The sequence below is a fragment of the Stegodyphus dumicola genome, chromosome 1 (genome assembly GCF_044657685.1).
Source record: "Stegodyphus dumicola isolate Sdum_Otavi_A_Nest chromosome 1, ASM4465768v1".
NCBI lineage: Eukaryota > Metazoa > Arthropoda > Arachnida > Araneae > Eresidae > Stegodyphus > Stegodyphus dumicola.
In genome coordinates this window covers 235503478-235521857 of record NC_140768.1, presented here as the reverse complement: position 1 = coordinate 235521857, position 18380 = coordinate 235503478, and the positions used below count along the sequence as shown (strand labels likewise).

The following is an 18380-nucleotide window of genomic DNA, read 5'->3' as shown; positions in this document are numbered from 1 at the left end:
AGTTTTTTGCGTTATAAATTTGCCTCTAATATTCTGTGAAAACTAAAATGCCATAGTTGATTTTAAAAAGAAAACTTCTCTTTTTTAATCGGAAGACAGTAAGTTTCAAAATTCTACTTAGAAGCAACTGGAAATTATTAATTATTATAAAAGAACATGTATAATTCAGAAAGAAACACTGACTTTCTAGAATACAAAAAATATTGACTGCATGACAAAACAGCATTGACAACTTAAAAAACGCTGACTTTACTAGAAAAGAATACATAAAAGCAAACTATTTTTAAAGGGTAGGTTTTATAGCCTAACGGCCTAGTAGTATAGTTAACGTCATCTTTATTTGTTAAAGAGAACGAACTGTTGCTGAATGCTGTTGTAAAGTTGAATGTGGTCATGGCTGCCTGTAGGAGCACCCTCAGAGAAGACTGATGTTTACTGTTGTACTGCTAGAGGCCCGATTTTTCAGGGCTGTGAGATGATATCTGGACAATCAAGTTAAAAAGCATGCTTCAAGCTGAAACATTGAGATATCCATGTGTATTACAGAGAGCGAGGCCTTTTTACAATTGCAATTCTTCGCGATTATGAATATGTTCTGCATTTTTTAATCTAAGTTATTACCATTAGCAACTAATAACAACAAGTACTAAAACAAGCTAGTAAACACGGATTTTTTTTTTAAATTATAATATTTTAACAGATATTTAGATCGCTAAAATATCAATTTTGATGTATGGCATTTTTAAAACACTCACTTCATATCATTATTCAAGTTAATGATTATTGCAAAATAGCTACAAAATAATAGTAATAAAAACAAAGTTATAAAAATAGTGGTGACAATGAAAAGCGAGGATAAAATAATTCAGGTTTCTTACCTGCGTTGCTAAGCTTGTTAAATTCATAAGAGTGACATTAACAGATGAGTGATTGTCCATTACTTTTATTTTTTCTCTTGCTAACTGGGGGGGAAATTGCAAACATTTCAATCAGATTAATTAGCGAATTTCTAGCTGTATTTAGAAATATAAAAAAAACACAATAAAATAGTTAATTTCATAACATTAAGTTAGTAAAAGTCCCATTTATTTCATTTAAAACTGAAGGTCAGGAAGATGAAATTTAAGATATGCATTTGAAACGTCATCTTCGTTCAAAACCCGAAATTAAGTTTTGGTTATAATGCTGAAGCTTTATACTTTTCAATTTATCTAATTTGGAACCCGATCTATAATAGTTCAATATATATTACTTGACAGCTTAGTTTTAAAAACAAGTAGCTGTCATTTATAAGTATATATTTACTGACACGATTACGTCTTCAGTTTTTATTTTCATATTAGCTTTTATAATCAAATAAATATCTACAAATAAACATTTAGCTTTATGGAACATTTAAACAACATCAGAAGCCCTGACTCCCTGCAAATTCATTGAATTAAACTGACTGGCAATCGTACCAGGTGATGGGAAAGTAACACAAAAATGACAGTAAAAATTCAATAATTCGAAAAGTATGGACAATAGTACGATGGAGATATCACAAAAATAAGCGAGATTTATTTTTTTTAATAAGGTAAAACGTTATTTCAGAATAGTTACTTCTAATCTTTGGTTATGCAGCTACTTAAAGTCACAAGTGTAGAGGTGTACAGAGGTTAGACAACATTATTGACCACATCGAAATAAGTTATTTTTTGTCAAGGTGACACTTGAACCCTTTTTGATACTATGCAGAGTGTCGTGCCACGTCTGGAGCCGTCACACTGAATATTTGTAATCTTAGCTGTGTTACGAATTGTACAGTAGCGTACTACTGTACGAAGTTCTAACCCAACTGAAGCATCACCCATCGATTAATAATTCAAAGATCCAGGCTATAAAATCCTTCATTATTAAACAAATCCCATATCTTTCTGCGCACTTCTGTGAATATCTCATCATACTACTTTCTCTACTTTTCGAAAGAGTAATTTTTTTTCTACTTTTGGATCACCCCGTATATTCCCCCCTTCTGTCTTTTGGTTTTTGTAGCACTATAAAGCGCTAATTCAGGTCTTCAGAGCTTGAAACATTTAATTTCACCAGAACATAATAGCATTGATGCATATAATAGCAAATGTGAGGTAAATGATTTTATCGTAGAAAAGCCCATTAATTTATCTTCATGTCCTAAAGTTAGCCTCGGAAAAGTTGAAGATCTACAAATTTTGTAGATATATTTCAATATTTATATGAAGGGACTAGACTACTACTATGATAAAACATTAAACAGTCTCTGATTTATGCAGGTTTGATTTATGTATCATGTCAAATTTGAGGTTATTTTTCATAGAATTGCATTCTTGCTAAATATTTTGTAGCGTCTAAAATAATAAAGTTATAACAATAAGAATGTTTTATTCTCTTCTGAAAGTTACTATTATGACTATCAAATAATAAAGGTATTAATATATTGATTTGTGTTCGAGTTACTACGTTTTGCGGCTCAGTAACTATCCTAGCATTATTCCCTTGTTCTTTATACTAAAGAATTATAATAAAAGTATGTTTTTTTCCTTATGTTTACATAAATTTCGAGCCTTATTTAGTTATAAAATATGAAACATAAATAAAACTCTGATAATTATAAAATGTCTCATTCGAAGGTTTACTGATAATTTAAACTATAAAAATTACAAATTGGAACGTGATGTTTTCTTTAAGATTAAAGTATTTAAACTCATACTGGCCTGTAAATGCAGATATATACCTCTCTGAATATAAACATGCTTTCTGCACTCTCTCACTTAAATACACTGCTAGCCATTAAAATTACAACATCATAAAGAAAAGCAAATACAAAAAGATATTTATTGCACGTAAACAGTATGAATGAAGACATAATGATTAAATTTGTAAGCATTTTGGAGGTTTCCTTGGGTGACAAAGTAGTAGAAACAGATGCCATCCATGGCAGGTAAAACGGCCCTTACCCCATTAGGCATACAGTCAAATTGGGCAACTCATTCCATGCTGCTTCATCAACCGTATTAACTGGAGAGGGGTGGCGGGCTAGTCTCTCAGCAACCCATGACCAGATGTTTTCAATGGGTGACAGATCTGGAGACCGTGAAGGGCAGGGCAGCAATCGGATACCCTGCGTATCGAACCACAACCCTGCGGTTGTGGATGAAATACGAAAATTGAAGAGCACTGAACATGTTGCTATTGTTTCTTTTGATGTAAAAGCTGCCTTCGATTCTGTACGATGGTCCTCCGTGTTGAACAAGTTGATTGAGTTAGGGGTAACAAAAAAGTTGTATATGCTCATTAAGGATTATTTTAATAATAGAAGTATAGTTTTTAAGGGTGTATCAGAAAATATTGATATAAATTTGCAAATGTATAAAGGATGTCCGCAGGAATCATGTAGTGCTCCCCTGTTCTGGGCCCTTATAGTTACCCCACTCCTGACTAGTTTTAATGTTCCTAATGCAAAAATTATATGCTACGCTGATGATATTTTACTTCTTATTAGTGGCACCTCTTTGGAGAAAATTCAGGATACATTTACTAAAGTCGAAAAACAGATGCTTAATTGGAGTCAAGGTGAAAACATTCAATTTAATGTGGATAAAACTTTTGGACTCTTTTTTCCTAGGGGAGGTGCCAAGACTAGAGTCCCGAAATTGAAATTTGATGGGAAAAATGTTAGATTTCAGAAGAATATTAAATATCTTGGTGTAGTTATTGACGAAAAATTGAATTTTATTGAACATTTTAAACTTTTACACAGAGATACTGATAAGATTTTACATTTTTATAGGAGTACTTTTAATGTGGAGATATTACAAAAGAAAGCACCAATATTGAAGAAGATTTTTAATTGTGTTATTTTACCGAAAATATTTTATGGTATAGGTGCTTGGGGTGCTAGGGCAGGGGAGCTGATCAGACTAAGAGATAAATTAAATTCTTTGCAGAGGAGCTGGATGCTGGCTATTACTAGAGTCTTCAGGACTGTTTCTACGGAGGTGGTCTGTATTCTCGCAGGAATTCCTCCCCTCTCTTCCCAATATAGATTTTACTATCAAAAATTTTTACTTTTAAATGATTTGGTGAAGGAAATAAAGATTGATAATTGTAGCATTAACAGCGATGCTTTCCGAAGTTTTGATGATAGTTATATACATCCTGCTAATAGAATTTCGATTGTTTATGATTGTAACTATTTGAAATATCAAGAATTGGATATCTATACAGATGGTTCGGGGCTCGAGGGTGGTATTGGAGGTGCATTTGTTGTTTTCTTCTATGGCATTGAGATTCATAATTGTAAATTTAAACTCCATGCTATGAACTCTGTGTATCAAGCTGAGATGTATGCAATATTTGAGGCTTTGAATTGGATTAAAAGGACTTTAAAAGTTGGTTATTGCATAAATATTTATTCCGACGCCTTGTCGGTACTGCAATCTCTCTCGGGCCCGGAAAATAAAAACTGTTTAGTATTTGATATAAAAAATTTATTTTTACAATTGAAAAATATACATAATATTAAAATTCACTGGGTGAAAGCACATGCTGGTTATGATGGGAATGAGAGGGCTGATGAATTGGCAAAAGCTGCGATATTGGATGAGAATGTTATTGCGAAGTATATACCATACTCTAAAAGAAGAGCCACCTCCGTTTTATTTAATCATGTCTTGTATGAGTGGAAAACCAGCTGGGAACACTCTAGTAGAAACTATGGCTTGTTAAAAAATATATATTTGGGAAAAAAGATGGAAATGTATATAGATATTAATGTCAATCAGATTTTAACAGGACATGGTCGTTTTCCAGCTTATTTAAAAAGATTTGGACTACAGGATAGTGATAAATGTAAAGTTTGCAATGATCTTGGAGACTCGAAGCATTTTTTTTTAAGACTGTAGTTTTACCGGGAGTGCAAGGGTTAAATATAGAAAACAACTTCACAGTGACTTTAAGAAAAATTATAAGAATCTTCAAGAATATTCTAGAGAGATTATGAGGATTATAAATTCGTCAAAAAAAGCCATAGGCATTTTTGTGTGAACGATGTATGTATATGTGTTTATTTGTTCTACGTCGTCTTATTTTTTGTTTCTAACAGTATTATTATTATTTGGTTCTGTTCGTTTGTATGAATGTCTTAGGTCCAGGGATAAAGTGAATTTCCCTGGTCGTATTTATTATTTCTTTATGTTTTCCTTTTACTAATTTTTTGTTACTCGGTTCCTGATGTTTGGTTTCCCGGGGCTTGTAGTTTTTCTTTTTGTTTTTTCTTGTTCTCTTGTTGAGTGTTTTGAGCACGGCTGGATCGCTGGCTCGTCGTTTGTTGTTGGACGGGCTTGCTCCCATGTAGAGTCATATGACCAAGCTTGTCTTGGTTAGGTGGGCTGGGGGCTGCGCCCCGTAATTATACCCTGCGTATCGAGGAAGGTCATAACACGACGTGCAACATGTGGTATTGCATTATCTTGTTGGAACATGGCTTTTGGGAGCCTCGAAGATAGGGCACAACCACTGGACGTAAGATGTCAGAAATGAACCCATCTGAGTTCAAATTACCGTCGAACCGAACTACAGATGAGCGTGTCGCGTACCCAATGGCTGCCCAAACCATCACGCCAGATGTAGGGCTTCTATGCCAATATCGAGTGCAAGCAGGCGACGTGCGGTCTCCTCGGACACTCCAGACACGTACACGGCCATCCGAATACTGCACGTAGAACCCGGACTGATTTGAAAAGGCGACATTGTGCTACTTCTGTACCCAGGTTTGTTGTTTGGCGCAAAAGAGTCGCCGTCTCTCTCTAAACCGAAGTAATGATCACTCTGCTGATAGTCCACGCTACTACAAACGTCAGCGCACCTTACGAGCTGATACTGGGCGTGCTGCAAACATGCCCATTTCCTGACTAATGGTTCGTGATGTGGTTGTACGGTTTTGCAGAGCTGACCTCACAATATGTCTGTCATCTCGAAATGCCCCTCAGCAATCTCTTGATTCCATATTCGTTTGACAGTGTTTGGACCAGTGCGACGGGCGATATCACGGAATGATATTCTACACTCTCGATAGGTAACGATCCGGCCTCTATCGAATTCCGAAACTTGCTGGTAAGCATTTCCTCTTCTTATTCAAGGCATAACACGATATTCTGAACAGACTCCAACCTTACAAAGCACTTTCCAAATGAGAAATCCACTTGACAACTTTTCTTTTATGCAGTGCAAAAGTTTCTTCCTCCTGCGTCGTCTAAATGAGCTGAAATAATCATTTGCATATCCCAACTTCTTCCTTTCACGTGATTTTGACGTTCGTCAGGTCATTCCTTCCTGGTGTTGCAATTTTAATGGCCATCAGTGCAGATCAGTACTTATATTCAGATAATAAATTTTGAAAAGAACATGGGGTAGAAGTTTCACATCTGATACAATAAATTAAAACTAGAAAGCTAATGAAGTTGCGAAAACTAATTATTTTCAAAACTGCCACTTTATCTTTCCCAGTACTTACTTTACTAGCATTGCAAAATTTGAAATCAAACAGGAAAATATCATCTACATCCGCTTCTGTGACATTGGTGATTTCCACATTTAGCAATTCTAAAACTGACAACAGAATCTTGCGATGTTCGGATGCTTTCTCCAGCGTTTTGTTTACATTATCATCGCCATCATCGCAGATACCATTCACTAGAGGTTCAGCTACACTCAGCTGTAACAGAAAAAACAAAACTAAATGTCTTATCGATCTTTAACTGGACTTTAACTAATTACAGTAGGAAAAAAATATCTCCGTTTATAGATTTTAAATATGATAATTAAAATTCGTTGCTTGAAGTCGTAGTTTATTCAGAATGAGCTAAATCAGCTGAAACGAAGGTACTTTAAATATCTGGCACCATGATGGATTTAACTACTACTCTGTCAATTTTCTTGGCTGAATTATATTTCTGACGACTGATTAGACTGAAAAACTGCAACGCTGAACTTTTAATATATGTATTCATAATTTAAGAAAAGCTTAAGAACCATTAATAACATTACGAGTAATATTAACAGTGTAAATTAATCATTAGATATTTTTGCATGAAAGCGGTTAAGATGTAAACCAAAGGGTTTTTATAAAGTAAGCATAATTAACTGCATTTATGGTTCGAAGACAAAGTTATTGCTTACAAGCTCACAACAAACATTTGAGAACTCTGGCTAGGTGAGAAAGCGTTTTGTGTATTTATTTGTCAAATATATTTTTCAGATTGAATTATTCACGCCTCTCTCTTTTTTCTTTGCTATACTTTAAAAATTCCTCAAATTGATTTCGGCTGATGACGATATCAGAAGAGATATCGTCATGATATCTTAATAATGTATCGTAAGTTTAAAATAAGTCATGGCTTTCCCGACAATGAAGTTACCCAAAGTTTCATAAAGTGAGCATCGCACGGAATATTGGATGCTTTGAAATATATAGTGCATCTATTGGTTGTTCGCGGTGGCCACGAAAATGCGGCTTTTTAAAACTTTCGAGATTCCATGACTTACACGGCGTTACTAAATATCCTTCTTGAATGACTGAGTGAATGAAAGTCGCTGAAAATGAATCAGTGTTTTTTAAATTATATATTTTATTTGTAGTTTCTTTCTTTATTTGATTTAGAATATAAATAGGAACTCTCTTAATGAATTTATTGCGAAGTCTTACTTGAGACAAGAAAACGCAGTGTGTGCAGTTTATGAAACATCTCATTAACATCTCAGATAGTAAAAAGGCAAATAATACCTAAATATTGAACGCAAAATTCATCTTCAAATACCAGACTACCGATGACAGCCTTCAGAACAATACTGGGCAAATTGGCTTAGCCAGTTACTGAAATCAAAAAGAGCATTAAATAAATTTACTAAGTGTATAAAGATTTGTTACAGCTTAAATTTATTTTCTTCCTCTGAATCAGATTTCAATTAGTAAGTTTTGTTGAATTTCTCTTTCTGTTGTTAATAATATAATATTATCTTTCACCAGTATACTTTTTATAAACTATCTTGTATTATATTTACGTACTTTTTCCCGTCTGGACTATTCACCGTCATGCGCCCTTTGGGCATAAGTATCAAGAGCCAGATACGTTGCATTTCAGTCGCAATATTCCGGCGATAGCAATAATGAATGAATGAATGAATATATTTAAAATGCACTGATGATTCTTTGTAGCTCATTAATATAAGTTTGTATGAAAAATTCATAGTTTAGCCCTTAAATGATTTCAAAACGTGCACTTCTTTCATTAGAAGCAATGTTAACTCTTCTTCTTACTCAGGTTTTTCTTTTTCTTTTTCTTTTTTTCTTTTATGTTTGCAGTTTACTTATTTATACTTTCATGTATGCTTTTTTAAAATTTAAATGTGCATCCTTCTTTTCCCCTTTTTTTACTACTTTGCAATATTTGTAATAGAGTACTAATGTATTCTTGAATGAATTTAAATTACCTATTAGCGTATTTAGACCAGTGCACCACTGAGAAATGAAGTTTTATACATGGTACCTATGTATTTGTATTGTTTATTTATGTATTTGTTACTTAATACTATGTTCTACATTTTACATAATGTATCATAAAATGTACGCATTACTCAATGTATCATAAAATGTACGCATTACTCAATTTATCATGTAAGGTTTTATAAAGTGCACTGAGTCACTAAAAATTTACTTTGAGTAACCCTCCTTTTTATTATTATTTTTTATTTATATCAGAATCACGCCAAGTATTGATTTAATTGTTATAATACTTTGCATATTATTATTGAATTCCTGCGTCAAGTATAGTTTTCAATTATTATCATATGTGTCATTTTACATACAGTATAACCGTTTCACTGAATCATTTAATGTAACGCTTTATTTGCTGTAATGTTTCTTTCATATACAGAGAGTAAGTGGGGCGCTGTTTAAAACAACTAATGTAATCACCTAACGCAATGTATTATCGTATTTAGGTTCACTCATATATCACTTATATACATCATTCTTAAATAACTATTTATGCGTTATAAAATACTTTGCATTACTACAGTTATTATGTAAAATAACATAAATGTAATGCATCACTTGTAGTACTGCATTAAGAAAACATTTTTAAAAATATTTCACATTTAGTTATATCTAACTTATAGTATCATTCGTACTTTATTTCATAATATTAAGGCATTATAATATGAAATACCATTAAATTACGTATTCATGTATCTTATTACTAAATGCACTATATTATTGTATTATGATGTGATACATTGATGTTTTGCTTATTGTCATATGGAGAAACTTATGCAAGATGTCTTGTAATCATTTTTGTAAAGTACTTTTCTGTGACATTCCTGATTAAGAGCAATTAATGGCGTTTGGTCTTCCAGCCACTGCTTGTGGCTGCTTGTTGTTTTTTCCATTGATAAGACATCATTCCGTTCAGTTATACCTGTGACTTAAAATAGAATAATGTGAGCAGCATCTTCAGATTTAGATGAAGCATATCCAAATTAATCAAATAAAAGTAATCACTTCATTTTAAATCTGTATTTAGCTATGGGATCAATGACTGGATTTTGTAGAATTTTTCTTCTGAATGTGAAAGTAACGTCAATGATAAATTTAATTTACGAAACTGTTTAATTTTAAATTCGCTTAGTATTTTTTTTTTTTTTTAACAAATGCGTTGATAATGAAAATGTTGTGGCAAGAGGGACGTACTTACAAAAGCGTGTAGACGATGGTCCTCTCCGCCGAAACGAGCTTCCAGGCGAAAGAACGAATCCACGCCCATGGAATTAAGCTTAGCCATTCTCCATTCAACATCCAGACGACAATCCTTCCATTCAGGATTCAAGAAGGGCCATTCACCGATGCCTTTGTTCGACAGAATTTGCATCAATTCTGACAGGGAAAATTCCTCGACGTGGGCTGCAGATGCAAACTATAATACACTGGTTTCCATAATTTAAATGACAAATATAGAAGTAAAGTTGATTACTAAAATGTCTGTAGAAATTCAGGGTAATTATGCAGCATACGATGACAGAAATGTTTTTTTTTTTTTTTTTTTTTTTTGAAAATAGTAAGATTTTAAAAATAGTAAACAGACAAATGTGAAATGGAGCGATTTCTAAAAAGCTAAGTGGAATTCAAGATCTCACATTCGAATGAGTACGAATGGAAACTTACAGAAATTATTATTTATATTATGCATTTTCGAGACAGCATTTGATTAAACATGATTAAAACATATTCACTATAAAAAGCAAAAATAGAAGAAAATTGCATTCTGGTTAAGTGTTCAAGATTTAAAATGAATGAATTTATAGATTTTATTATGACGCAATGGTCATGATAGTTACATCTGCAGTAAAATATATGCTCGTTCCTGCCGTAAAATTTCCTTTTTTACTTATCTTCTAAAAGTCTGGTTTTTTTAAATTTAACATACCTACCCACCTTTAATCTTTATGAGTACTTTACAATTAATTTCGATGATTTTGTTCAATCATATCCCTAAAATGCCTAGTATACCTTTAATTTTTAGAAGCACTCTACAACTTAGTTCGATGATTTTGTTCAATTATATCCCTTAATTCATTGTGTGATTTTTCATTATTATTATTATTATTATTATTATTTTGCTTTTAGTCCACCTTAAATAAAAACTTTCTAACGAAGAAAAAGGACGTATTCTAATAATTTCCTTGGACGCATTGTAATAATTATTGGACGTATTCTAATAATTTTTAGTTCTAAATTTCTTCGAGTGATAAAATATTTCTGTTTAGCTTGGGCTATGATTAAAATGTACTATTTTCTCGCCCTTTAAAAAGATAACGCACTTGGAAGGAATCAGTCAATCAGTGTTGTTAAAACTAATATACGTAATAAGGCATGGATGTAAAAAGACACCATCTTGATTCTAAAGTAGTAGAGCTAACTACTCGAATAAAACCACTACTAAAGTGAAAAAATTGTATTCACTGCCATCCCACCTCTCGATCGAGTTCAAAACTTCACTTGGCATGACATAGATACATATAGTTCCAGTATAATATCTTGAGATATACCCATTCAACACTTCGTTGGTTGGATAGTTCCTCGACATAGCGAGATGATCTGGAATACGTCCCTCCATGAGCCAATTCGGTTCGATCAGAAGCGATCACGTCATTATTTTGGCAATAAAAGTTGTCAATATGAAGTAAACAGTCCTGGAAGAATTCGTAGCACACTATTTGACCATATATGACACGTCATATGTGGTCAAATAGTGTCTTTTAGCAAAAGCGGGCCTTGCAGCCTGGGCATTTTACGCTAAGAATCACACAGCATTTAGATTTCGGAACATTCTACCCTTAGAAATGTCGCATTTATAAGTCGTACTGCAATGTCGTACTTCACTACTGTAAGAAAAGCAGTGGCGTAGCTAGGGTGGGGCAAGGGGGGACATTTGTCCCCGGGCGCAGCATTCAGGGGGCGCCAAACTGATGTTACGAAATTTTAGAATGAAATGTTTTCCGTTCGTGGCACAGAGAAAGGGGCGCAAAATCTTCAGTTGTCCCCGGGCGCTGAAAACTCTAGCTACGCCTTTGAAGAAAAGTAAACAAGATTACTACGGCTAGGCAAGTATCGTACAGGAAAAGTCTCCGTTGACTTTCACTGTGATGTTTACTTCACATTAAAGCCGGAATCTTTGCCCTAGCCAGCCCGTCTCCAGACACAGAAGCACTGAACGTCCGCGCTTAGTGTGAATTATGAAATCTTATTGAAAGTAAGCGGCAATGTCTCGCAATAATGAGGTCAAAAGAGGCAAAATGGTTTACCTGAAATTTAGTCGGCCTTCAATGAATTCTTTTTCCGATTTCCTGTTATCCATACTTTGGAAATATTGGGATGAATACACTTATGTTTGTAGTAATTTCGACATTAGATTATGGATATTGGAAATCAGCATGGTCGAAACCGCTCATAAAACGTTCACATGTGCTGTGCTACGAATTTTTGGAATTTTGTTATACACTGAAATGAGAAAAGTCATGGGATACCTCCTAATATTTTGTCTGTTCTCCTTTTGTCCGACGAAGTGCAGCAACTCGACGTGGTATGGACTCAACAAGTCGTTGGAAGTCCCCTGCAGGAATATTGAGCCATGCTGCCTCTATAGACGTCCATAATTGTGAAAGTTTTGACGGTGCAGAGTTTTGGGAACGAACTGACCTCTCGATGATGTCCCATAAATGTTCGATGGGATTCATGTCGGGCGATCTAGGTGGCCAGATCACTCGCTGGAATTGTCCAGAATGTTCTTCTAACCAATCGCGAACAATTGTGGCCCGGTGACATGGCGCATTGTCATCCATAAAAATCCCATCGTTGTTTGAGTACGTGAAGTCCATGGATGGCTGTAAGTGATCTCCAAGTAGCTGAAGGTATCCATTTCAGTCAATGATCGGTTCAAATGCCCCAAAGGACCGAGTCCATGCCATGTAAAAACAGCCCAGACCATTATGGAACCACCACCATCTTGAACAGTGCCTTGTTGACAACTTGGGTCCATGGCTTCGTGGGGTCTGCGCCACACTCGAACCCTACCATCAGCTCTTACCAACTGAAATCGTGACTCATCTGACCAAGCCACGGTTTTCCATTCGTTTAGGGACCAACCGATATGCTCACGAGCCCACGAGAGTCGCTGCAGGCGATGTCGTGCTGTCAGTAAAGGCACTCGAGTCGATCTTCTGCTGGCATAGCCCAAGGAAGACAAATTTTGCCGCACTGTCCTATTGGACACGTCCCTCATAGATTTCTGCGGTTATTTGACGCAGTGTTGCTTGTCTGTGAACATTGACAACTCTACGCAGCCGTCGCTGGTCTCGGTCATTAAGTGCAGGTGGTTGGCCACTGCGCTGTCCATGGTGGGATGTTATGCCTGAAATTAGATACTCTCGGCACACTCTTGACACTGTGGATCTCGGAATGTTGAATTCCCTAACGATATCCGAAATGGAATGACCCATGCGTCTAGCTCCAACTACCATTCCGCGTTCAAAGTCTGTTAATTCTCGTCGTGCGGCCATAATCACGTCAAAGCCTCTTCACATGAATAACTTGAACACAAATGAAAGCCCTGCCAAAGCACTTCGCATTTATACATTTTTTACGCGATACTACTGCCATCTGTATATTTGCATATTGCTATCCCATGACTTTTGTTACTTCAGTGTATATTATTCACTGTAAAATGCCTAGCGTCTGCAGCAAAGATCACTGAATGGGCACGCCATTCACGGGCACGGCAGTCAAACAAATCTCTTTCAATCAATAACATGGCTTTTCTCACACATTGATGGAGCAGACTGCAAAGTATAATTATGATTCTTGATGTCCTTGCAACTGCAATTTCCTGTCATAGCATCCTTTGCATTAAAGCTTTGCTCTTCTATGTGCGGTTTTCATGTGCTATAGCGGACCATTATTTAGTCATTGGGTTAATATTTCATAATTGCGGGTACACTAGGTGTTCGGGAATTGGAACGTATACGCAGTTTCAATCCAATCAATTTTTTTTTTCCGAAAAGGAGAAAATTAGAAAATGGAAACTGCATTAATTTGTTTTCTCCTCTTTTGATGGAAATTCTGGAATTCATATAAATTTCTTTTGATAAAAATAAGTTGGGGGTTTCTGAGAAATGAACATTTATATGAACTTTTCTCTAAATTAGGTACTTGTCTCTCACATTCAATTAAACCCATCTTTAAACAACATATTTACTTTGCATCTTTCTTAATTAAACGTAAATGGGTTTTAACAAATGCTAATTCTTCATTACTCAAATCTTGTTTAAAGATAAGTTCATAAATAAAAGCCCTTTTACTGTCTGTATTAGAAATACTAAATTATTGATAGAAATACCTCTCTTTCAGTTCTCTAATTTGAGAAATGTAAAGTTCCAGAAAGGAAATTTTACGAATACCGTAGTCCAAACTCGTAGATATAAAACAAAAATTGCAGCTAAATTTGGATAGGCGATCTATTTTTTTACAAATTGTTCAATGATCTCTAAATCATAGCATTTATCTTCAGTGGAAAACACGAAAATTTCCAGTCAAACTGAGTGAAATTTCATGATGATATATGAACTACATATGCACACTATAGCATAGAAAGCAACGCACCGACAAGGATTTATCCAAATGGGATGAAACTTGGTAGATGCGTATTGAGAATGAAACACGAACAGTATTATAGGAATTGAACGTTGTTTTATTCATGAAATACAGCTGAAGCAAACCGTTATCCGACTGGGTATTGACTCGTTCAGTTGCCGGATGCCTTCCTGGCAGATGGTTTACCTTGCAATTCCAGTGACGAGTTGGATAGGTACTCGAGTAGTCACAGACGTCTACTCATCATATTATTCTGTTGAAAAATAATCCCAGCTGTCTGTGAAAGAAAGAAAGAGCAGCACTACGGGGCGTCTCAGAATCTCGTCGACTTACCACTATGTTGTAAGTGTGTCACAAATGACAATCACAGGGTGACAGCTATTGAATGAAATGGCACGTTATATCAAAACGTTTGGTTATGGGGCTGTGTGGCGGACAACATTCAGCTGAGTATCCCACCGCTTTACTGGTAGTCTCCAAATATATCTTTTCTAGTCATACAGTCTCAATTCGAAGCGGGACTCATCACTGAAAACAATTCTATCCTACTCCTTGAGGAACCAAGTCAAATGCATCCGCCACCACTGCAAACGTACCTAGCGGCGTGCAACTGTGAGAAGCAGTCGGCGCAAACAACCTCCGTGATTCAACCCCCGTTCGCTGAGTCGCCGGACAACAGTTACTGCACACGCATCTAGGGCTGTGAGCGCCGATTGGACGATTTGTCTGCCCTCGCCTTCTGCCGTCACTCTCGATAGGCCGCTGTCTTCTTGATGCTATCTACTCGTATTTATATGGCCATTATCACCCATTCCTGCCAATATCGTCGAATGGTAGCATTGCCCCAACCCAAATGTCTAACGATCTTGCGATTTGATCACCATGCATTCTTTACTCCAATTGCACATCTTCTCTCAAATAGTAATAGTTCTTCATATTGTTTGCAAACCCATCTGTGAGGTATCCCTCTATTTTATATACCACTCTTACGATCTGTTGCAATGTACTGAAGCTCCAGCTAGTCAGTTAAAGGCCGCTATTTAAGTCGATTATTTACATAGTCTATCGTAAGGCATATGCAATTTAGTCACATTCGATAGCTTTTTGGAACATCGTTTTTTATGTTTATAAAATGTATTTTAATTAGCCTAATACAGGGTGTTTGGTATAAATTCGACATATTTATAATTGATTATATTTTTCCGTAGGTTGTAGGTATTGACACACACTACTCGTCATTTAAAAGTTTGGACCCTTCTTCATTCATATACAAGATGTCAGAAACGATGGATGACTGGAACCCACCTGAATAATGGAAGAGAATAGCTTGCATCATGATGATTCGCACCGGCCATCAAAATAAGGATATTATGACTGCTGCCCAATGCTCCCTGAACACAGTAAAAACAATCAGGCATGAACTAGAGACTTGCAATGGTGAATACAAGGATGTAGCAAGAAGAAAGATCCCTAGCAGACGATCTGATTGCGTTCGTACAGCAGAACTCCTCGTAAATCTGCAGGAACAGGTGTTGAAGAAACCTGGCATTGGAATTCGGGCTTTGTCACGTGAAATGAATATTCAGCCTCTACTATGAAGTTTGCACTCAATGAAGACCTTCGCTACTATTCATGCAAGCGGATTTTCTTTTTCCTTACGAAACTGTCAAATTTATCCCGAACACCCTGTATGTGTGTAAAGTACATTATCAAAAGCCTTAACTCATTTTTCCATCTGCATTATTAAAAATCAACGCATATTGCGGGGGAGAACATTAATTAAGAACTTAATTAAAGGCAATCCGATCAGGGGTTGATACAGCGTATTTCAAAACGTTCCTTATCCACAGCAGTTAGTTAATAAAACAAATACTTTTAGAAATGCTTTAATATTATTTACAAGGTATTCATTTGCAAACTGTCGCCATATCTTAATTTTAATTTGCACTTACCGAGATCCATACATGTCTCGTATACAGCTTTAGCTCTTGTTAGTGAATTGCTTTCATTGACATATGTTGGCTTCTCCAAGATACCTGGGAAAAGAAACTTTATATATGTAACTTAAAGAATATTGTAAAAACAATGTATATTATTTGATTATTATAAATATATAATAATGTAGTGCACAGGTACGGTTAGTAATAATGCACTGTATATGTACAATTAATAATAATGCAATACTTATGAACAATAATAAAGGGTGTCCACATAGGCCCTGAACAGTTTTATCCTGTTACTGTGACACGTTGTAAGAGGTTAGAAAACAAATATACGTGATTAAAATTAATTTGGGATGTCCACATTGCTAGAATATCGCTTCGCAACAGAATGAAACTACAGTTTCAAACCGACAAAGCTATGCAACATAGCGACGTCAGACTACTTCCTGTTAACTTCCTCTACGAGGATCGCGCCGACAAGGGTTCAAAGAAACGACCTAGCCCCTATCCTTAACCCTGGTTAACAGTGAGCTTCAGCTAAGGCGGAGAGTCCGTTAATGTGTTTAATGTGCATACATATATTTATACATACACGTATATGCAAAAATACAAAATTAGGTTCAAAGAAGTTGACAAAGTCCTGATTCCTGGGGTATTAAGAAAGTTTTTAAGTAAGATAAGTTCTAGAAGAAAACAACAAAACCAGATTAATTGCTGCAAGTAAAGAAAATATACATTTTATGAATATCTCATATTTTATGTTAATAATTATTATTGTATCAAAAAAATTCATATTTGTTAAATTGTTATCACAATAACAATCGTAATACCTCCATTGAAAAATTAATAGCTTATAAATATACTTTATAAATAGTTTGAAATTTAATTAAAATTAATTAAAGTCCAACTTTTACACTAGCATAAGGTTGGTTGGTTTGTGTGATTACGGCAAAGCCTCGAGAACTATCTGCTTAAAGGAAGGGATGCCTTCATGGAAGACTTTCTAATGGAAACTGGGAAACCACGAAAACGCGCATGCATCCAGCCCATTGTATATGTACAATTATTCGTGGGATTCGAACCTCGGACCGAACTACTAGTGTTCAGCGACTTTACAGCTCGGCCGCTGGTAGGACACAATAGCATAAAAATTCGATACAAAAGTACCCTCACCCCCCCCCCAAAAAGTTCATGGGAAATCATAGTCCAAAATTTCAATGGCAAACACTAATAGCTCTCTGAGAGAAAATTAGACGACAAGATTTCCCACTGAAGTGTATTATTTATTTTACTGTAAATAATGCTCCCTCCCCCACCCCCTGGGAAAAAAGTCCGGGTTTCGTAATTAACCCAATTTCTGCATTTTTGTCAAAAGTTATGCATGAATTTCCATTATTTTTACAGATTTATATCATTAATATGCATACGCACTTACCTTTTATTGTAAGATCCACATCCTCACTGACAACATCAAAACTTTTGTAAGATACCCAACCTTCTGGAACTGTATACGACTGGATAAAATTTCCACAAGCATAGCTGTAAAAGTCATCACAGGGATCCACATTTCTATCTAACCACTTTAAAATTTTGGATGCTGGAGGGAAAAAAGAATTGCAAGGAAAAAAAAAACATTTTGTGTAAATGTTGATACTAACTAAAACAGGAAGAACTCGATGAACTCGTTTATTCCAGATTTTGAAATTGGAGACGAATACTAACATTCAAACGGAAATATAAGAAATTAAGTTTAGACATTTTTCAAATTTCTTCCATTCAGGAGCTTAAAAGATCTTTAAAAATGAAAGCTGATTTCTTTTAATACTTGCAGCTCTGTTACTGTCACCTCTTTTCATTCTAACTTTATTACTAAAAAATTTACCTAACGGCATTTAGTTATGAGTTACTCAGCGAGTTATCGCCCTCAGTTCAATCAAACTTAAGATAATCAAAGATTTAAAATTTGACAATTTTATATTATCCGCTCTTTGTGATTTGCGCTTAAATCAAAAATTTGAAAACTATAAAAGTCGATTTCGTATCAGTTATAACTTGTAACATTCTGGAAATCTGCAATTTGAAAAACTGAATCATCTAAAACAAGCGACTAGGTAATTGTTTAACAGAAATTCCTGAATAATCGTTTTAGAGAAAGACGCGTACCAATCTCGAGCAGTAACGGGAATATATCTTCCCATTCAACCGGAGGTGTCTGA

At 35.2% G+C, this 18380-nt stretch overlaps 1 protein-coding gene across 2 annotated transcripts in view; it reads right to left on the bottom strand.

Moving 5' to 3' along the window:
* LOC118185419 (membrane metallo-endopeptidase-like 1) overlaps positions 1-18380 on the bottom strand; it is a 101339-nt gene that overhangs the window by 45581 nt on the left and 37378 nt on the right. For both annotated transcript variants that reach the window (XM_035355257.2, XM_035355267.2), the window contains 5 exons: positions 17600-17761; positions 16174-16257; positions 9771-9976; positions 6533-6733; positions 879-962 (listed from right to left, as the gene is read on the bottom strand). In XM_035355257.2, coding sequence (XP_035211148.1) covers positions 879-962; positions 6533-6733; positions 9771-9976; positions 16174-16257; positions 17600-17761 — 737 coding nt within the window. The remainder of the gene's footprint in view (positions 1-878; positions 963-6532; positions 6734-9770; positions 9977-16173; positions 16258-17599; positions 17762-18380) is intronic.